Source organism: Orbicella faveolata, unplaced genomic scaffold (assembly GCF_042242905.1).
Source record: "Orbicella faveolata isolate gen_17 unplaced genomic scaffold, um_ofav_v1 contig_26, whole genome shotgun sequence".
NCBI lineage: Eukaryota > Metazoa > Cnidaria > Anthozoa > Scleractinia > Merulinidae > Orbicella > Orbicella faveolata.
The window spans coordinates 14,436,207-14,458,213 of NW_028301554.1; the positions used below are offsets into that span (position 1 = coordinate 14,436,207).

The 22,007-nt window shown below is 40.5% G+C and overlaps 2 protein-coding genes and 1 pseudogene across 3 annotated transcripts in view; 2 read left to right on the plus strand and 1 right to left on the minus strand.

The window, feature by feature from the left end:
- The first annotated feature begins 2,681 nt into the window (after positions 1 to 2,681).
- On the plus strand, positions 2,682 to 8,570 carry LOC110043965 (beta-2 adrenergic receptor-like; annotated as a pseudogene). Its single transcript, XR_016209167.1, has 2 exons — positions 2,682 to 2,825; positions 6,493 to 8,570. The product of XR_016209167.1 is annotated as a beta-2 adrenergic receptor-like (transcript).
- A 2,041-nt stretch (positions 8,571 to 10,611) lies between these two features.
- On the plus strand, positions 10,612 to 14,292 carry LOC110043952 (uncharacterized). Its single transcript, XM_020749457.2, has 2 exons — positions 10,612 to 11,232; positions 13,117 to 14,292. The coding sequence occupies exons 1-2, from the start codon at positions 10,731 to 10,733 to the stop codon at positions 13,962 to 13,964; spliced, it is 1,350 nt and encodes a 449-aa protein (XP_020605116.2). The 5' UTR covers positions 10,612 to 10,730; the 3' UTR covers positions 13,965 to 14,292.
- A 659-nt stretch (positions 14,293 to 14,951) lies between these two features.
- Positions 14,952 to 22,007, minus strand: part of LOC110043951 (N-alpha-acetyltransferase 35, NatC auxiliary subunit-like) — a 37,487-nt gene continuing 30,431 nt past the window's right edge. Inside the window, exons 19-30 of the mRNA XM_020749456.2 lie at positions 21,710 to 21,776; positions 21,075 to 21,173; positions 20,641 to 20,694; positions 20,242 to 20,366; positions 19,663 to 19,745; positions 19,275 to 19,322; positions 18,899 to 18,981; positions 18,416 to 18,481; positions 17,888 to 17,998; positions 17,127 to 17,210; positions 15,611 to 15,691; positions 14,952 to 15,246 (exon numbers count right to left, since the gene is read on the minus strand). Coding sequence (XP_020605115.2) covers positions 15,187 to 15,246; positions 15,611 to 15,691; positions 17,127 to 17,210; positions 17,888 to 17,998; positions 18,416 to 18,481; positions 18,899 to 18,981; positions 19,275 to 19,322; positions 19,663 to 19,745; positions 20,242 to 20,366; positions 20,641 to 20,694; positions 21,075 to 21,173; positions 21,710 to 21,776 — 961 coding nt within the window. The 3' untranslated portion in view covers positions 14,952 to 15,186. The remainder of the gene's footprint in view (positions 15,247 to 15,610; positions 15,692 to 17,126; positions 17,211 to 17,887; positions 17,999 to 18,415; positions 18,482 to 18,898; positions 18,982 to 19,274; positions 19,323 to 19,662; positions 19,746 to 20,241; positions 20,367 to 20,640; positions 20,695 to 21,074; positions 21,174 to 21,709; positions 21,777 to 22,007) is intronic.

Below are 22,007 nucleotides of genomic sequence, written 5' to 3' on the forward strand. Positions count from 1 at the left end.
ACCTCAAGTAAGCAAAGTACCTCAAGTGAGGAAAGTACCTCAAGTGAGGAAAGCACCTCAAGTAGGCAAAGCACCTCAAGTAAGCAAAGCACCTCAAGTAGGCAAAGCACCTCAAGTAAGCAAAGCACCTCAAGTAAGCAAAGTACCTCAAGTAAGGAAAGCACCTCAAGTAAGCAAAGTATCTCAAGTGAGGAAAGCACCTCAAGCAAGCAAAGAACCTCAAGAAAGCAAAAATCCACAAGTAAGCAAAGCACCTCAAGTAACTCAAGCACCTCAATTAAGGAAAGCACTTCAAGTGTGCAAAGTACCTCAAGTAAGCAAAATACCTCAAGTAATTAAAGCACCTCAAGTAAGCAAAGCACCTCAAGTAGGCAAAGCATCTCAAGTAGGCAAAGCACCTCAAGTAAGGAAAGCACATCAAGTAAGCAAAGCACCTCAAGTAGGCAAAGCACCTCAAGTAAACAAAGCACCTCAAGCAAGCAAAGCACCTCAAGTAGGCAAAGTACCCCAAGTAAGTAAAGCACCTCAAGTAAGCAAAGCACCTCAAGTAAGCAAAGCACCTCAAGTAAGCAAAGCACCTCAAGTAAGCAAAGCACCTCAAGTAAGCAAAGCACCTCAAGTAAGCAAAGCACCTCAAGTAAGCAAAGCACCTCAAGTAAGCAAAGCACCTCAAGTAAGCAAAGCACCTCAAGTAAGCAAAGCACCTCAAGCAAGCAAAGCACCTCAAGTACGCAAAGCACCTCAAGTAGGCAAAGCACCTCAAGTAAGTTAAGCACCTCAAGCACGCAAAGCACCTCAAGTAAGGAAAACACCTCAAGTAAGGAAAGCACCTCAAGTAAGCAAAGCACCTCAAGTAGGTAAAGCACCTCAAGTAAGTTAAGCACCTCAAGCACGCAAAGCACCTCAAGTAAGGGAAACACCTCAAGTAAGCAAAGCACCTCAAGTAGACAAAGCACCTCAAGTAAGCAAAGCACCTCAAGTAAGTAAAGCACCTCAAGTAAGCAAAGCACCTCAAGCAAGCAAAGCACCTCAAGTAGGCAATGCACCTCAAGTAAGTAAAGCACCTCAAGTACGCAAAGCACCTCAAGTAGGCAAAGCACCTCAAGTAAGTAAAGCACCTCAAGCACGCAAAGCACCTCAAGTAAGAAAAGTACCTCAAGTAAGCAAAGCACCTCAAGTAAGCAAAGCACCTCAAGTAGACAAAGCACCTCAAGTAAGCAAAGCACCTCAAGTAAGCAAAGCACCTCAAGTAAGCAAAGCACCTCACGCAAGCAAAGTAAGCAGAGCACCTCAAGTAAGTAAAGCACCTCAAGCGCGCAAAGCACCTCAAGTAAGGAAAGTACGTCAAGTAAGCAAAGCACCTCAAGTACGCAAAGCACCTCAAGTAGACAAAGCACCTCAAGTAAGCAAAGTAAGCAGAGCATCTCAAGTAAGGAAAACACCTCAAGCAGGCAAAGCACCTCAAGTAAGGAAAGCATCTCAAGTAAGCAAAGCACCTCAAGTAGGCAAGGCACCTCAAGTAAGCAAAGTAAGCAGAGCATCTCAAGTAAGGAAAACACCTCAAGCAGGCAAAGCACCTCAAGCAGGCAAAGCACCTCAAGCAGGCAAAGCACCTCAAGCAGGCAAAGCACCTCAAGTAAGCAAAGCACCTCAAGTAAGTAAAGTAACCAAAGTAAGCAGAGCACCTCAAGTAAGTAAAGCACCTCAAGTACGCAAAGCACCTCAAGAAGGAAAGCACCTCAAGTAAGCAAAGCACCTCAAGTAGACAAAGCACCTCAAGTAAGGAAAGCACCTAAAGTAAGACAAGAATCTCAAGTAAGACAACCATATAAAGCATATATGAAACGTATATCTCGGTACAATATATGTCCCCATACATGACGTACCTACCGCGCAGTAGACATCATCTGCTGACCAGCCTACCGGCTCAGGCTAACAAATCGAGACATCGCCCGTTCACCCTCGCTTTACTGAGTTCGTATGTTTTCTTCTTTTTTTTTTTTTCGTTCTTTCAATCACCACCTGCAAGAAATGTTATGACGGTTCATGACATCAACTGCCGAAACATGTTTCAGTTACATGCAGGCCCCTTGGGGAGGGGAGGGTTACGGCGGGGTTACTCGCCAGAGTTTTTGGTTGGGGTGTAAGGCACCCTCACTCTATTTCAGACCTGTGCCAAAATTTGGGACTCCTATTTCAGACCAGCAAAATTAGTACTGTACATGGCTCAAAATATGACCGCCGCTAACCAAGGCCCCATGTGTGTAAACATTTGAGAAGGGCTACAAATGTACCAATGTTGATGCGGAAAAAATCAGTTCCTTGTAAACAAAATACCCAATGCCAAGCCAGAGTTTACAGAAGATACCCTAATTCAGACAAAAATGGTCAAAATCTATACATTTGTCAGACCAAAAGCGCTCAAAAAGGCATGCAAATTAGTGTGCTGAAAGAAACTGAAAACGAGGTTTTTCCTGATCAAAATGACCTCGACACCAAAATCTCATGGTGACATGTTTATTCGTTCCAACGCCGTATTTGTTCCTCTAATAAGGTCTGTCAGGAAATGTCTCAATGAATGTTACATTATTTGCACATAAATGACAGCGATTTCATTGTCAACTTTATAGGCGTTTTGTGTTACATTATGTTGTCCAGTTACCGACCGGTATCAGTATTCGAACAGTTAAAAAATAATTTGATTTTTTAATCGTGCTTGTTAATATCTGCACTGACAAATACTCCTAAAGGAAACCGACAATTTTTGCTGTGGGATAAAAGTTTAGGAGCACTATTAGCCTGAGGAAGGCCTCCGTTTTGATCAGGTAAGTAAATTGTTCGTGGTTAATATTTGCGCTATTCACTGGGCAGTAATATTACCGATGCTAAACTAAGGGTCTGATAAATGTGGTATTTTCAAAAGAGCTTTTTGATTTTTGGCTTGAAAATACTCGAAGAATTCAAGTGGTCAGAACATCAATTAACTTTACATGAAATTGAGTTTTCTTTTTTTCTGAAATAACAGAGTTCAATTAAAATCAGTGTCGTAACTTTATCGATATGATATAAACTCAGGATATGCATATAATCCCACGATAGGCAACACCACGCATGGAAAGTTTATTGATTTCATTTTGGAGGCAAATTATTTTCTGCATTAGGGTGTTGTTTCACCTGACTGCATTTTGCATAACAAAAAGCGCAAGGAAAAATACTGTCTGCTCCTGGCTTCTTTTCATGGTGCTAATACATTGGTTGGCTGCAGAAAGTTACGTTGCTGCTTTATTTATATTGCTGTGGTCGGAGACTCGGCAAAAGGAGCTTCGCAGAAAAGGCAATTACACGACGACTACAAGGGTATAAACTTCTAAAGCCTTTGCAAATCATATTCAAGATTAAATCTATATATTATGTCGGGGCCAAATTTTAGACCTCCAGTGACCGAGTAAGGGAAGATATAGCAATTTGAAAGAGGTTGGGCACTGGGCAATACAATGAATACTTGGTAATCTGAAACTGCAAACTAACAACTGGACTAACCCTCGCAGTAAGGACAAAAGATGAAGGGTAAAAGCCGGCAAACAGTTGAATATAATTTTCCCGCGACATTTTGGTCTGCAACCCTCTACGGACACAACGTATAAGGCTCATATAATTTGTTGTAGTTAATTTTAGTCTCATACATTTTTGGTTTAAAAGGAGCCTGAAACGTTTGCGAGGCTTTTCGGGGAGAAGACGACTGTCACCGCCAACCAGCCCGACATCATTTTTTAAACTTTTTTTCTTTTTTTCTGGTTGGAGGATGTTTATTTTCGCCGTCTCTCTTTGAATTACTCATTAGCAACGTCCGAAAAACGGAATATTGAAAATCTAATTCGACTTTGTCGATATTACTGCTTTATATTATATTAGATGAGCAAAGTTCAGGCTACCTTGGGTAACTTTACAAAGGCCAAAAAACGCTCGAGACAATACAGAGTATTTTTCTGTTGTCGAGCATGACCCGTTTCGATCGCTTTTTGACATATTGGCACAGGTTAGTGATTTTGAATGGTAGTGCGAAACAAAAGTACAGTTTATACAGCTGTTTATTATATAGCTAGCTCGCTGATCGGGCAAAATGAACCAAATCCTGCACTGTGATTGGCTACCCGAGCGGGCAAGATGGAGCTATCTTGCCCGCTCGGGATTACGCGCTATGTCCCGCAGGAAAAATTTGTTTTTTATCCCATATCGGTCAAGATCGCTGGATATTGGCCTCGTTCTTTGTTGGCGTGTTTTAATAATGGACCTTGACTCCATCTCGGTCCGTAAACCTTGGTCAATATCCGGCCATCTCGGACCTCACGCTTGCTCAATAACCCATATTACAGCGCGATGAAATGCTCCGTGATTCTTCATTGCGCGAAACGTGAGCTGTTTGATTCGTGAAAAAGTTACTGTTCAAGAATGGCGATACTTATTCTTTCGCCTAATTTTTTTTCTTTTTTCTTGTAATAAAAAATAGAGAATTAGATACGAACATCAATAAAAATATTCTGAATCGTGCTTATCCCTGTTAAAGGCCTTAGTAACCATAGAAAATAATTCACGTTTCAGAACAATTTCACGCCAACTCAGGCAAACAATGAAATAGGAGTTCAATGACTATAAGATCTGATTATGAAACAAGTTGACTCTTTTAACAGAATTTTCCTTGAAGGTGCATTGAAAAGCTGGTGTTGCAAGCCAAACAAATAAATTGCCGCGCCAAACATCTTTAGACGAGCTGGGCATCAAGGCGCTAGTTCGCACCTAGAACTGCGTCATCTCAATTGACTCCATCTGTGTGCAAAAAGCAGATGAGTTTTAATTTCTCTCCTCTATGACTTCGTATTTCTTTATTTTTTTTAATCAAGGAAACCTTGCAAATTCTTGACACTGACTCTGTCTCCTAAAACTCCTAAGAACAAAGGCCTGTATAATTTTACACCATACCGCTGCGGCGAGGCTTTTTCACAACACTTGAAATTGATTCTTGTTGAATGGGTCAGCCGCGCAGTAGGTATTGACGGCTGGAGTTCGAAATAAAAAAAACATTCATGAATAATTAAACACATACATTAAACCAGCAGACCGACTCAAACAACACGTACAGTCTTTGCTCGCCTTAAGCAACTGACGAAATTGGTGAGATTCCTCGTGAACAAGGGGTGACTTTTTCAGCTCAGGAACTTTGTAAGTGGTAAAGTTGAATAGCTTCTCCACGTAACCGGACGAATGTGCATCTTTCTCAGATAAGCCTCCTTCATAACTGCTGTGTTGGTAACCAACATGGGCCACCATAGTCGTGATCAGTGATCAGCTTCTTGTTCTATACTGATATCCACTTGTTTAGTTTACTTAACTTTCTTGAACCACTCGCCGTACATATGTGAATGTGTCAATGAGATTTTTAATAATAATAATAATAATAATAATAATAATAATAAACGAATCTTTAGACAGGATTAACCCATCAGTACTATAAAGTACTGTTATCAAAGGGGTCCTGTAAGATTTAAAAATTTTAAAATTTAAAAAAGGTAAAAAGTTAAAAAGGCAAAACTACGTACATTGGAAAACATATAAAAAGTCACGATTAATAATTACAAATAAAAATGTTCGTCGGCCTTTTGCCTAAATAAAAGCCTTTCGGAAGTGTGTGGTTTAATTGGTATTTTTCGATGGCTGTTTGTCTGGATAAATAATCAGGAGATTTAAAAGTAAGATTTTGAAACCAGCTGGTCTTGGCAATTTTCAGCGAAAGATGTTTCAAAGCGCGCACAATCCAGAATGGGGTTGTGTCCTGGTGTACAGAGGGAATAACCATAGTACTCCTTTCTTTGCGAACCTTTGTTTAGCTGTTGAAGATTTTTGGGTCTTTTGTATCGGTTCATGTGAACCGGTACACGAGGACAGCACCGAGAAAGGATTGGCTAGAAGCCGGCTTCATTACAATTGAGTCTCTAAAAGTTTTTTTTCCTCTACATTATTGTCTAAATTAAGCTGATTTATCAACTGTTACAGTTTCGGATATTTGCATGTTGTTTTGCGCTTCATAAGATATGATCAAGAAAATTTCTCTCATGTCTGAACTATGGTTAGGGTCGCAAAATTAAAATTCTGTCGTACTTAAACAGACGCGATGAAAGTTATTAAAATTGTTGTTTTGTGTAAATATCAATCCCCCGATGTTTGGTAGTGGAAATTTGCAAATGAAATGGAAACATTGTAATTGATGTTATTATCTAAGAACGAATGAATTCCTATTGAGTATTTCAGCCTCTTTACAATCTATTTCTTGCTCGAACGAACTGAGGGACTGTATTCAGTTTCTCAGACTTTGAGAATCGAGATAAGTTATTTCGGTTAAACCAGTCGCGAGCGTAAAATTTCATCAATCAAGATGGTTTTTATTTTGCATACTATTTAATTTGAATTTGACATGCACACGTATTGTTTTCGCCGCAGACGCTTAGAGGAATCAACTTGTCTCCAACATGCAAGCAATGAACATTTCTGATGCATCACAACCCTGCCTCGACTCAACTCTATCCTTGGAGCTGGCTAGCTTCAAGTTATCGTCAACATTGCATGGTTTTCTCCTTGCCATCTGCATTACAAATGGACTGTTGTCGGTTTTAGCTACCGTCGGGAACGCTCTTGTGTTAATAATCATCCTCAAGTTCCCATCTCTTCGGACTCTCTCCAACATACTTATATTCTCACTTGCTCTTATAGACGTGTTAGTTGGTGTGGTTGTGCAACCCTCCTTCGTAGTGTACATCGCTGGCAAAATCAACCTTGAGTTTTACTGCGGAGCGCTTCTTGCGTACTTATACACCGAAATATTTTGCGTGGGACTTTCCTTGATCACATTGAGTCTAATAGCCTGTGAGAGGTTCTTCGCCATAGTTTACCCTTTCAAGTACATCAACTACATGACGAAACCTCGATTGATAACCATTGTGGTTGCAGTTTGGGCAGTGTGGTTTTTATTCAATGTTATTTGCAGAACTTTGAGAGTGAAAAATGACGAATTTTTCTCTCCCATTGCCTCAGCTGTTATTGGCTTCAGTCTGATTTTGAACATAGCTTTGTACTTTAAAATATTCAAAATAATAAGGCGACATGAGAGACAAATTAACGCACAGAACCTAGTGAACAGAGCGATTCGCGCGCGCGACTCGCGCAAAGATGACACCGGCAATAGCTCTGCACAGGAGTCAACCTTGAGCTCAAGGGAAACGCATATGGCTCGAACTGTGGCATATATTACAGGCGTGCTTGTTCTTTGTTATTTACTTCTCATGGTCACGTCGTTCGCCGACATGCTGATCGAAGACGATGCACTTTTTGATCATTTGTTATACCCTTTGGCGGAGACAATCACGTTTTTTAATTCTTCTCTCAACCCGTTTCTATATTGCTGGCGTTGTCGAGACCTCAGGGAGAAAATTTGGCTGGTCTTAAAAGGGTCAAAATACTAGCAGCAAACACAGCAGTCGACGAAGTGTTGAACAAAAACAATCTACAGAGAGAGAGACTTCCACAAGGAGAGAGGAGCGTGTCTGAAAAATCATCAGCGAAGATGCACTTGAGGAGGGGAGCGTGTCTGAAAATCATCAGCGAAGACGCACTTGAGGAGGGGAGCGTGTCTGAAAATCATCAGCGAAGATGCACTTGAGGAGGGGAGCGTGTCTGAAAATCATCAGCGAAGACGCACTTGAGGAGGGGAGCGTGTCTGAAAAATCATCAGCAAAGACGCACTTGAGGAGGGGAGCGTGTCTGGAAATCATCAGCGAAGACGCACTTGAGGAGGGGAGCGTGTCTGAAAAATCATCAGCGAAGACGCACTTGAGGAGGGAAGCGTGTCTGAAAATCATCAGCGAAGACGCACTTGAGGAGGGGAGCGTGTCTGAAAAATCATTAACGAAGATGCACTTGGAAAGCCTTGGAATGGTGGTGTTTTGCAAACGGTTTTAAACTTGAACTAATCAATGCAACAACTTCACTTTCCCTATAGTACGTAGAGGTAAACCGAATTCACAACGTCAATTGTTAAGTACACATAGCTTGAATTCACTTTCAATGGGGTGAAAAATGATTGACTGGAGAAAGATTCGAGGAACGTACGACAAGTTATATAAATGATTAGGTGAATTCAGCGTTGCAATTTTCACACATATTTCAAAGTCTTCAAAAGCCGTCGAAATATCACTATTAGACTTTCGATGATTGCGTTTTCCTTTCAGGTGGAATATGTATGGATGGCATGTACATGTAAGGTCGCTGTTTATATTTTTCTCCATCTTACCCACTGCGATATACCATAATTATTCTCCATTGATATATAATACTACTGCAAAATTTAATGACAAAAATATTATGACTAGAGATAGTCGTAACTTAAACTTAACCATACGTCCTAGAAATGAAATGTATATGGCCAATCAAGGCCGAGGGTAATTCTCTTACATCAGAATTAAGGCTCTACTTCCAGGAATCTTAAAGTGAATTGTAGAAGTAAACAGGTAATAGGTGATAAAGATTCGCGGCAAGTAGAAATTTCCGGTTTTTTTTTGTTTTTTTGGGGGGGGGGGGAGGGGGTGGGTTGGGGGTGTTCAAGTCCAGCCATAGTATCTTCGATAAGGTTATACCGAATCGTATGCTCTCGTGTGTGCACTTATTCAAATTTTACTGAGTTGACCAACTCAACGTCAATACATGGTGCAAAACTATCTCGCCTGACATCGTTTTTCTTATGTTCTTGAAGATACAGTAAGTATGCCTGTGCTACGAAGGAACGCTCAATTCAGGAAGTACTGTAGAAATTGTGACTTTCAACGTTAACTTCATTACAATGGTGGTGGAGTGCACGTTTGTCTGTCACCGTTGAAAGAACAAAACGACAACTCCTGCCAAGCTGAACTCCAGCATTTAACTACTAGTTGTGTTTCTTTGTAGTCGGGTTAGCTTTTGATTCTAAATATCCTATGGTAGAAAAGGCTGTTTTTACACGATACCAACCAAGCAAGACGCATGTGAGAGTTGCGCGAGGCGACTGCAAGGAACTTGAGGCGAGCACGGTCCGCGCGCGGTGGAAAAGGAGGCTTTAAAACTATCAAGAGAAATCACCTCTCTCGCTCTCTCCTCTCTCCTACATTTTCCCCCGCCCAACCCGCCCTCCAGCTCTCTCTTTCTCACTCTTCTTCCAGCAAGACGATTGTGCTCGAGTTTTTAAGAGGAGTGGGGAATATCTTAATATGATGTCTTATTTTCACCATTACGTCTCCAAAAATATTATTGCTATGAAAATGAAACGTTGAATGGCTGTGTGTACTGCACCTGAGAGTGTATACAGTTTAATGAAAGTCGCGTGATATCGCCATATCGCGCAAATCAATGCAGACAATTTGTGCCCGGGTCAAAATAGTCTAACCTGGGTTAAGGTGGTCTTATACCCTCAGATATTAATTTTTCTAAAACAAAAAAAAAACATTTTTTCGAAACACGAAGATTCGACATGTCTGACCATTGGCTAAACTTATTTTGAAACGATTATGCTCTAATTGCTCCTTGATTTACGTTTAAATTAAGAAATCTGCACGCTGGTAGCTATATTTCAACCTAGCAAGGCCCATAGCAACGGTTGTTTGCAGTCCAAAAGCAGTTACAACATTGATTCATTTCATAAATACTCTTTTTCTTTGGCCATCGTGGCTTGATAAGAAATAACACGCAAACTGCGGTGATAAACATGGCAATAAAACACATGTTAAAAAACAAAGTTCATTTACTTGACGTTTCGTATGTTTCAACATACATCTTTAGAAGTGACCGTTAGGAATAGAAGTAACAACTAATTTACAATTTAAAATAAGTAAATAATTGTTTTTTAACATGCGTTTTATTGCCATGTTTATCACTGCAGTTTGCGTGGATTCAACTCAGTACATTTTAATTATACTTTACAGAAGAGCTTTAAAGATGTGTACGAGAGGGAAATTACACCAAGATAAAAAAAATCTGGGGTTTTCAACACCGGATTGAAGCTAACCTGTGAACAGGCTCCCGGCGAGGACGGAAAAAAATTTCGCTAGATCGGCGAGCGCGAAACAGAACAATTCGGAGAGCAAAGCGATCGTGGGAGCCTGTTCGCAGGCTAGATTGAAGCTAGTGGTGAATGATTCTTAACATAATAAATGATGGCACACATCACGCTTTTTGTTTCATTTCTCACTGTAAACCATTGCGCGCCTAAATATGGCACTGTTTTAAAGACCGAAGTATCGCGTTCCTTCAAAGAATTTCAGTCATAAAAACTCATTTTTGCGGATTTTCCTGTATTTCATTTAAACAACAAAACAGTCCACATTGATACCAAGAGTTTGTTGCTTCCCATTTTATTCCTCGAGCGTCGACATTTTGAGAGGAAAACGAGATAAAAAGACCGTGTTGTTATTGTTCTTCATTGTCGAAAGTGACATGAAAACTGGCTACATATATATAAGTCTATTGACTGGGTGTCCTGTGCGATACGGATCATTGATATTCACCAGTTGCAAATTTATAAGCAATCATTTATAATATATGCAGAACTAGTAAAGCAAACTCACGCAATCAAAGTCTCATTTGCATCTGAAGTGGAATTGTACTGAATACGTTCTTGTTTGACTAATATTTTTATTCATCTCTCGCCCTGAGACATGGCACCAGTTGAAGGCAACGAAGGTGAAGAACTGGTCGATGGAAATGACAATGGTACACCAGCAAAAGACGACAGCGAGCGAGTCATTACAGTCGTGGCGTTTTTCTCGTTCGGGTTTATCTTGTATTCGGTTTACTCGCTGCTGATAGCTGCCGCTGAAGATATCTTGAGGGGCAGTGATATTCCAACCTCGGCTGTTATTTCATGTATTATCGGACCGTATGTGTTGATAACTCTCGTGTCGCCTTATTTTGTTCAGAAGATCCCGTACCTGCCTCGCATTATCGTGGTGTTTGTCTTGTACGAAGTTGGCTTGTTCTGTTTGGTTTACGTGTCGCGTGTTGAGACGAAGCTGCTTTCTGTGTGCTTGGTGTCTCTCGCGTTCGGTGTGGGAGAGATGTCGAGCATAGCCATGACATCGTTCTATAATAAAGTTATTGTCGGAGTGTTTTCAGCTGGGACTGGTGTCGGATTCATTACAGCTCCTCTTTATTACACAGGTTAGTAATGTCGTACTTCTGATAAAGAGGACAGTTGTCTAAGTCGCTCTATGTGAAGCTCGTAGTCAAGCCATTAAAAATGCGTATAAATCGATCGCAATCGAACGAAAGATTAAGGGCCTGATTGCATGGCGAATTTCAGCCCGGCTAGGGGGCGCTGAAATTTTGTTGCGATATAAACATAACGAATTTCAGCCCGGGCTGAAATATTAGCCTCGGCGCCAAATATGAAATTGTGTGCGAAAAGTCCCCAGAGAATCAAAATGGCGCCGAGAACACGAATCGTGAAAATAGGCGCATTGCTTCTCTCGTAGTTTGACCTTTTGTTGGCGCTCAATTGTTAACTTTTTGGGATAGTTACACCCTACAATGATGATGGAACTGAAACGAAACCTGTCTCTCAGCCAGAAAGACGTACTTTTATAGAAAGAAAATATGTCCTCAAGCTTGCCGAGTTCATGGCTTCCCTGACAGCCTCGTGCTGTTTAACCTTGTCTCGATGTTCTTATATTCCATCTAAGCTTTGAAATTAGAGAGATTCTCTATTTTATCGCCTTTATTCCACTGAGATCGCTTCTACTTCGTAGCGGCAGCCATCTTATTTCCTGCTTTTCAGCCCGGGCTGAAATTCCGTTTGCCCGGGCTGAATTGCTGAATTGCTGACAAAATTCAGCTGAATTCAGCTGAATTGCTGAATTTGATTTCATGAGAATTTGTTTCAGAAGCCGGGCTGAAACTTTAGCCCGCCTAACCAGGCTGAAATTTCAGCGCCGGCTGAAATTCGCCATGTAATCAGGCCCTAAAAAAAGTCACGTAATTTGATCGTGTATTTTTAATAGCAAATAAGACAAAAAAGTATCTCTGACCTGTATGCTTTACGATTGTCGATTCCAACTGAGTGGTGAGTCGATCGTCTTTCCCGGTAAATTTTCATTAATTCTTAATTCAGCAAACTATTTTGTTAACAAAACAAAATAATTTGCATTGGACGATTAGGTCATCCGGCAGATGTTAAATACTCTAACACAACTTTAGTCACCAGGACAACCGGCGGAGAACAGATGCTGCGGGTTTTCTTCAGGCATTAGTTAAAAGTGATTTTTTGAATTCTAAGTAATCTTCATTGTTTTTTGGTACAATTGAATAAAGTTCCCTTCGCTCGCCCGTACAAACCCATGCAAACGATTAATGGTTTTCTTATGGTTCCAGCCAAGGAACTCAGTGGAGATTGGGGGAGGGGTGGCCGCGTTTTGTCAGCAAGACTTTTTTTTCTTTTTCTTTTTTTTTTTTTCATTTTTCAACTTCAGACTGTTGTTTTGGCTCTCATATTATATTTTTCTAATACACGATTCCTCTCTGCTTTCCCTGTTTTTTTGTGCGAGGGATTGGAATTGACTCTCCACTCCTTCATCTGTTGTTCATGCAAATTATTAAATACTCGACTGCAACCGTTTTTCTGAGTCATCAATCCTTCATAGAGTAGTTCCAAATAACCGTAACCATTTAAGACACTTAACCTCACTTTATTACATTGGGTAATGGCTTTTTTCTTGCATTTTATACATAACAGAAAAGTTACAGCTTTCATTTGAAATTGCTATTTTTCAGTCTTCGTTTGTGTTCCAGGATAAACACGGTATCTAAGCTATTTGTACGTTGTATAGTCAGTCCTCTAAATACGTTTATGGAGTGATCCACTCTCCAACCTCGTTGACCTCCACAATCCTGTTCGCTGCAAATATTCCATACTTTCTTTTTCGGAAAGTACCCATCACCGGCAATCTCAATTCTTTCCCGAATTTTGTATTACTTATTCTCATTTTCAGAATCTAAAACTAAACAGTTCTGAGTTACTCTTAAAGTTGTCTTCTTTTTTGTGTACAGCCATGACAACGTGGTTTTGTGTGTCCTCCGAGACTACAACAGTGACAGTAGCTGGGCTTGTTGTTCTTTATTTGATATTCTACTGGCTGATGGAGAGAAAGCACAGCAAACCAACAACAAGAAAACCAGGACAGTTACCCTTCGACTATGTACAATACGAAACAGTTGACCAAACCAAAAGTACAGAGAATAAACAAGACGAACCCTCCCCACCCCTGCTGACAACAGCACAGAAGCTACAAGCCATAAAACAGATTCTTCCAACAATCCTTTGCGTGGTGATTTCGTGGATGTCCGAGTTCTTAGTCACCCAAGGTGTTATCACGACGTACGCATTTCCAAACTCACCCTTCCCCCCTCGGGATCATTACCAGTACTACATTACGTTATTTCTCTTGGGAGAATTCATCGGTAGATCATACCTCGCTTTCGTTTCGTTGATCAAACAAGAATTCCTTCCCAAAGTCATGATTCGAAAGTTATGGCTCTTGACTGTGATAGAAGTTAGTATTCTTGTGTTCTGTCTTTTTGCCGCCTGGTACCGTTTCCTTCCCAGTGTAACAATACTGCTGTTTATTTCATTCTTGGCTGGTCTCATCATCGGAATTATGTACGCTAATGTGCTGCAGGTGTTTACTAATTCGTACGAGTTCCCCCTGCGGGAATTTGTTCTGGGGTTTGTAGCTGTAGCCACGGGCATGGGGATTTTAATCGCTGGCTTGCTTGGACTCGTAGTGGAACCTACCTTCCGACGGCACTGCCTCACAATAACTGATCTGTCGGAGTATTGTTTCACAAGAACAGATCCAAATAAACTCTCTAATATCACTTCCTTATGCTCTCAGTAATTGGTGGGTTTGTGACGGATTGAATTTAATTGAATTCTTGGATAACGATGATAAACCGTAGGCCCCGTCTTAAAACTCTTCATAATTAATTCTGTGGGACGTAAAAGAACCCACACATTGATCGAAAAGAGTAGGGGGACGTAGTTCCCGGTGTGGTGGTCTATCCTTCATCTGATAGTTAAATGCTCGGAGATATTACCTGCATACTCTGAAATCCGAGGGTAAATACAGTAATGTATGTATGTATGTATTTGGCTATCTTATTTCCAAGTTTGTAAATAGAATTGTTTGTTCCACTCTACTGAAATAAAAAGACTTTCACATTTAATTAGTTTGAAAATCTTTGCAGTGTTGCCTGAATCAGAGGAAACTTCTAGATAGTCCAAACCTACTTATTACGAAAACAAGTCACAACTTTTCTGTCGAAATCAACTTATTTGTAAAATATAAACGCTACCGTTCAGGAATGGGGTTGGGGCGCGGGTTATCATTAGAGTATTGGTTCAAATACAACCAATGAACATACGAAAATTGCGTTGACTGATCGCCTGACTGACTGACCGACTTCCGTCAGCTGACAAACGGACTGACCGGGTGACTGTCCGACTGTGTTACTGGCACTTGTCTGAATAAATGACTCACTGAGCATCGGACCATCTGATTGAATGGCCGAGAGTAACTCCATGAATAACTGTTTGACCGACTGACTGACTGACCGACCAACCGACGACTTACCGGCCGAACGATTTACTTACTGATTCTCTGAGTGACTGACTCACTGAATGACTGTCTCTCTAGCTTCTGTCTGAATAAATGACTGACTGACCAACAGACTGCCTGACTTGATGGCTGACTACGACTCAATGAATGGTCGACTGTCTGCCTGGCCAGGTAATTTACGCACAGTCAATCAGACAGACAGACAGACAGACAGACAGACAAACAAACAGCAATATTGACTAGATGAGGTAAAACTGGGCAAAGGCAAGACGTTATTAAATAAGCTTTATTTTTTTACATGACAATTTAACCGGGCAAAAAGAAACTGCATTCGTTTTCGCTTGAGATTGAAAGCCGATGGTATTTCCGTTCTGTGAATTCTTCAGGTCTCATAAGTTCCAGTTAGATAGGAAACAAATGAAATGCCACGAATTATGATGACTCACACAACCACGCCTGAAGTTAAGATGGCAAGTTATCTTTCTTCTCGTCGCGGTCGGCGTCACTTCAGTTTTATGATTGGAAAGGCTCGGTGACATTGGAAGTCAAACTCTGGAGGATTCTAAGAACAAAACCAACAAAGCAATTACACTGACTCTAGTATAAGTAAATTTGGCCACGTTAACTGTCTCTCACTAGACATTTCTGTGACGTGGTCTTAAAATTAGAAATTTTACAATATATGGGACCTCTTTAGCTTTTCTACAGTTTTTGAAAGCCCATGTCTCCTTCGTTATTACCCGCAATGAACTAAAAATTTTGCTTAAAGCCTCATTCCGGCTGTAATTCTTCAGCTTTGAATTATTTATTTCGTCAGTACAAACGACTCCACAACACACACACACCTTAAAACACAAACCGTACATAAATGAAGTTTCTTTATCTCTACCCTTTTATTTTTACTTCCCAAGCTGTTAAAAGCGTACCTTAGAATCGCGTTTGTGACCTCCAGCCGCAAGCTTGGTGACGACAAGATTTGTCTTTGTCACTTTGAGCAACAAAGCAACCTGCCGAAAATATACAGACACGTGTCAGCAATATCGCAAGGCATATTGAACGATTAACTAAGAACGATTAAATCGACCATATTTGCATTCTCGGTATCGGACTGGAACTAGCTTGCAAGTGAGGCTAATGAGGGGGGTCTTTTCAAATGCAAATGACATTTATCTCTTTTTAATGATATCCCCCGCATGAGCCTCCATTGCAAGAATACGAATACCGTCTGTTTCCTGGATCAAGTAAAACTGTAGTCTAGAGAGTTATTTCTTATTTCGACAGTACTCAAGCTAGATATTTATTAATTTGTGCATGCATTGTCCTACAGAAAACAACTGTAATGAACATCAAACGGTGCGAGGTAAAAAATCAATTTCCTTTTTCACTTCCATCAGCTACTTTTTTGGGATACTTTTTTTTTATGATACCCGTAGAATCCCGAAAGTAATGTCCCCCCCCCCCCCCCGAAAACAACGGATCCCCGAAAGTAATGGTAACTTTTAACTTTCCTAAAGTAACGGCCCACCCGAAATTAGCGGCCTTGTAAAGATAAGCACTCAACTACAATAAAAAAAACGTATTATAAACGATATAATAGTATTACATTGCGATATAATGCGAGCATTACCTTCGAAATACAGTACCAACATTCGCGGCCTTTTATGTTAATACAGTCTGCTTTGTGTGGGTAGTAAGTAAACTTTTCTTATTTCATGTGTTACGCGTTCGCTTTCTCTGAAGCGACTATGAAGTACCGTACAAACGTTTTTTAAGCAACGGGGGCCGTTACTTTTGAAATTCTACTGTAGTTCTGCATGATGCTGCGTGTTTCGTAACAAGGCTTATTATATCTCTCAGTTAGTACGCGCGCTGTGATTGGTCGATTTAGCGGGCCGTATTCTCCTGTACCGCCCGCTAAAATTTAAAGCTGTGTTTGTTGCCAAAATGTTTCGTGATTTATCGCAAAGTGTTCTTAAGTTTTTTTTTAGCAAGTAAAAGTTTAAAACTTTCTTTTACTTCTAAAAATGTGCATTAAAACCTACTAACGACTTAAGAGTCACTCAACGATGATTTCAAATGGAGTCGTTTTGCTTTCGAGGTGCGTCAGAATTTGTAGCCGTTCCGCGTGAATAGAAATCGTTCCTGAGCCCGTCAGACACACAGTAGAGATATAATCATAGTTACTAACCTCGTTTTCTCGGTCCGTACTGTAAGTTACGGATCCTCGTTTTCCCCATCGATTTATGCACTCGCGCTTGGGCCATAAATCGATGGGGAAAAACTCGGTCCGTAACTTACAGTACGGCCCTCGAACTCGGTTAGTAAGAGGTATTTAGGGAGTGGGTGAAGTTAATAGTAACAGTTCTCACTCTTTAAGTATTACGCAATGTTTACAAACAAAAGCACTAACCAAATGAAAACAGTTTTTTGGCGATTACTCACTTCGTTATGTACATTGTTCACCACTTCAAAGATCGATTTTGCTTGCTGGAAGGAATTCGACGCCATCACAAACAGGTCCGTACTCTGTAATATAGACATAGCAAAACCTCCAGCTCAATTATTTCATTAGACGAAGCCGAGTCCGTTAGACCTTGAAATCTCTGAAACCGTCTGAACCCAACCAAAATACAGCAGTCAACACCAGTATCTCCTGGTATTTCTTTCCAGGCCTCCACCCCAAAACAGAAAAAAAAAAAAATTGGGAGACTGGGGCAACAGTGAAATCCGCCGGCGGCTAAAAGGGCCCAATATAAACTTACTTTGGGACGGACCATATATTATCTTGTAGGCCGGCCGGGGGGGGGGGGGGGGGGGTTGGAAGTGGGTAATTTTCTGGGGCATGAATTTTTTTTTCTTCTTTAGGTTGCGCATGAGTTTTTTTCGTGGGCAATAGCTTGAGCAATAATTTTTTTAAGAGTCATTCAAAGGAACCGGATGATAGAAAGCACTTCAGCAGTTTTTGCTGTGCATGAATTTTTTCTTATAAACTTCAGTGTTCATAATTGCAAAGGAAGTACGCTCCCAGTTAGCCCATGCGAGTCAATTAGTTTTTGTTTAATTACAACGCTTAGTCACTAATAAGAATCAAACCAATAGCACTAGAGCAATTTTAAGACTGTAGGAATCCTCACAGTAGAGCAAAACGGTTTTCCCCTGTAACCCTGCATTATTCAGAGCCGTTGCAGCATTTCAATTCTGACCTGTGACATGTTCATCTTGGACATGTTACTGTACTCTTTGTAGTGTTGGTAGTACATCGGTTGAGGTGTATCCACTGCTTGAAATGGCAGGAAACGACGCTCAAATCGCAGCTGTAACAAGAAACGGCACACATATCACTGTTAGTGAGTTCGCACAGTCAAACAGCACAATAGAGGCCTTAATTTCTCAAGAAAGGGTCGTAGCATATGTGTTTTACCCGTGGTACAATTTTGTAGTCTTCTTTGCTCTGGTGTATGGTAATATATTATAATGTGTGTGAAACAAAGGAAAATATCAAATTATACCAAGGGTAATGTTTTACCAATTATATGCGTCGATCCAACTTATAATTTCCAGTCATTCAGCTCTGAGGACTGAAATTTAAATTACAACGCTCCTTTCCGCGCCACTGTCTTTTGGGTGCGAAACAGGGTAAAGGTGTGAGTATCTCGCAGTACAGTAGAAGCCGTTCTGCATATTTTTCACGTGAGAACTAAATGACAACTACAGTAACAGTAAGCTCATACCTGTTCGGAACCAAACTTATCCGCAGGTTTCCTTGTCTTATCTTGTAGTTCAAACCCTTCAATAGCCTGGCACGAGAAAAGTATTATGAGTAAAGGCAGTGTTTTCATTCATCATACTATGTAAATTACGTGTTGGTGCTACGATTAGTTTTACCGCCAGCTTTAATCATTTACCCTACAGAATTCCAGGTCCGGGTTGTTCGAAAGGTGGATAACGCTATCCACCGGATAATTCACTATCCGGTGGATACGTGTTAACAAAGCAAATCACGCTATCCGCTGGAAAATGATTTACCCAGCGGATAGCGTAATCCACCTTTTTAACAACCTGGGCCTGACCACTACTAGTTCGGTAAGACCACTAGTTCGATTACAACCGCTCTACAGTACATATCCAGATTTTACGAGAGTTTTATCAGCACGGTAAGTGGAGAAAAGACTCAGAATATTAAACGGAAAGAGGAAATATGGCTGTGTAATTACCCTGAGATATCCCTGACATAAATGTCTCATTCCTTGATACAAGTGCCACATTCCTTGGTGCTCCTGAATAGCTTTTTCACTTGCTATCAATGAACAAAGAAAAAATGCAATGTCGTCATAGTCCTCAGTCCTTCTCTCTATTCTTGGTTCCCCTATCTGCCTACTCTACTCTACCCTCCCATAGTCCTGAGGATAAAGCGTTGTACCCACGGAACTGGAATGATAAATATACGACGTTTGCGGAATCCAAATTAATATGGAAATAGTGTAGAAATATGCAGTATTGATTCTTCTTCGCTCACTGCTGTCATACACATCAAACAAGTTTTTAAACTGGAGAGAATCTGAAATAAAACAGTATGTTGCACTTTCTCACCTTTCTTTTTCTTTTTGTTTTTCTTTCCACTTCGCCCACTTTTTTGCTCTGTAGGAAAAATCAGATCATGCTCAAAACAGGTGTTAACTCTACATCAACAGTATTTGCAGAACCACAACTTAACTACTTAAGTCATGTTAATATAGAACAAGAGACAAAACAAAAGAGATCGTATGATACAGGAGTCAAGGCTAGAAACAAACAGTAGAGCCAACAATACGGTGCAACTTCGAAATTTTTGCGCGCGATCTCGGTTGAACTACAGGCTATCAATCCTCAGTAAATCTAGAACAGATTAACGCAGAGACTAAGACACACAGGAGAGAAACGAGACAGACAGACAGTCGGGCACTCAGACAGACATACAGACAGGCCGACAGACAGGTACCTAAAGCGGTTTCTTGAGCCTGCAGTAACTTCTCAGCGCGATTGAGGCACGTCATGTGCCAACCAAACAAAAAGTCCAGGTACCTACGATGGGCAAAGAAAGTTCATGAATACAGCAAATTATGAAATACATCGAACCATTAAGTTATTTCTTTAATCTCTTAATTGCCACTCGGATTCAATAATGAGAAAAACCAACTTCTAGAATTTTTAAGCAGCAAATTCACTCTTATCCCGGACCTTTTTTCGACGATTTGTATGAAAAAAAGCAGCTAGGACGACTTTTTAGAACTTAAATCCTTGTCGTTCCTCAAACGCTAGGGATGGGAATAGGCTATTTCTCACTTTTAGCTGGAACAGTTTTCCGACGACCCTCGAGGAAAACTCCGAGCTTCGAGGTGCATGTCCAAGGACAAAGATCCGAGCATATTTTAAGTCACATGGAGGTTATTGTGTTTGTTTTCCTTCAAATATTATCCGCAAAAAGCAGTCACGTGACGCATTTTCAGTTCACGTGCACCGCGTGCGAGCAAAATTATTTCATGGATTATAAGACAAATTTGTGACTGAGTTAGCTTACCAAAACACATAGTGATACTCATGTGGACTGTACAGCTCTAGTTCAAATCCAGACAACAGATATTGAATCATGATGTTCAGTGTGTGGTATAACACCCACGAACCGAAACACGCAAAGTGTTGACGCTGCAAAACCAAAGAACAAAAGCTATTATCTCCCACTCAACACAAAATAGGAGCTTGTGTTTCTACTATTGTTTAAGCTCAATTAAGAAACAGAGTACCGAAGTAAAGAAGTCAAAACGCTCGAGATACAACGTTATTTCAAACATGAGTGTGAGATGTAACCAATCACTTCCCAGTGCAGGAATACGCGACCAGAGGAACGGGTGAAAATTCACCTTAAATATACAATCACGTACATTATAAACGTTAGTTATGGTAAATATTCTTTCCTTACCTGAGGTTCGACCTTGATTAGCAGTGTATGAAGCTGTGCGTCGACTTTGTCTGCCTAAAATGGGGCACAAGTTTAAAAAGCAGTTTTGCAGACTTTCAAAATCTACATCTTGGTCTTGTTTAAGGCTGATTTGACTCGACTGTGTTCTTGGGCAAAACATTTTACTTTGCTGAGCCATTGCTGAGGGAATTGTTGAGGGCATCTGACATAATGCAAAGGAAAGGGAGGGGAGGGTAATCTGCAAAGAACTAGCACCCCCTCCAGTTAGCATGCTTGCAACAGATATAACCTTTTTAAAAGCTCTACTGAGCAATTTCGTCACATCTTTAATGGTTTCCATTTGAACTTCCATTAGGTCTTTATCCTCGAGGACATTTTCTAACTAAAGAGGTACATCATTTGAAGTATCTACTGATTGAAGTGAAGTCTCTTACTTCGTCTTGCAAAGCAGCAAACTCCTCCAAGATATGAGCTAACTTGTCCCTCTGTCGAGCACGATTGTGACCAAGAGCGTGGATAATGGATTTCACTGGCTGAAAAACAACTACATCAATTAACCTTTACATGTCCTATTTCAAAAACCGCAGAAACCGAGATATTTCTTCCGGGGAAACGTCCTCTAAGACTGAAATTCAAGAACGTGCAGAAAAATCTAGAAGGTGCAAAGTTATCGCAGGAGCAAATCATAATAACAATTTCTTACATCGGTCTGTAGAGAAAGCCGTATAGGAGGGTCTGAATTGATAGCTAAGGATTGGTCAAAATTGTAACTGTCGGCTGAAAAGCGTTTGTTCACTGATAGCTAAGATCAGAGCTCTGCAAACTTTGCTCGCTGATAGCTGAGAAATGGTTTTAAATTTTAGCTGATAAAGCACTGGGAAATCAACAAAAATTGAACTGATGACTGAGATTACAGTACTGAACCCCACCCGGACCCTGTGACTGGCTTCCAAGGATTTCCTACGGATTTTACCAGGTCTACAAATAGGGTAATTCGGACGTTGTGATTGGCTGATTTTGCTACTGTAGTCATTTTCTCTCTGAGTCCTGTTTTTATCTTCACACTTACCCTGGCAGCTCTGCTAATAAAGCTCTCAGCAAGGTCATTAGCTTTGGGATTAGAACTGAGAGAGGACCTGTAACGATCAAAAAACAAAGATCAGTCGATCATTAAAATAGACCCCTAAGATGTTGTCTCTTATTTTTAATACTTAGTATTCAAGCTATCAAGTACAAAGAGAAAGGAAGATCTAAAAAATGAATTGACTTTCACAGCCAAATTAGAATCTCGTCACATTTAAAATTGTACATTTTCAACGTTTTTATGAGTTCTTAATAAAGGTTGGTACACAATGCTACCATACCAC

Excerpts from the sequence above, each read along its gene's own strand:
- LOC110043952 (XM_020749457.2), top strand. The coding sequence starts at position 10,731 with ATGGCACCAGTTGAAGGCAACGAAGGTGAAGAACTGGTCGATGGAAAT. Across the intron at positions 11,233-13,116 it reads AGCTCCTCTTTATTACACAG|CCATGACAACGTGGTTTTGT; the intron begins GTTAGTAATGTC and ends TTTTGTGTACAG.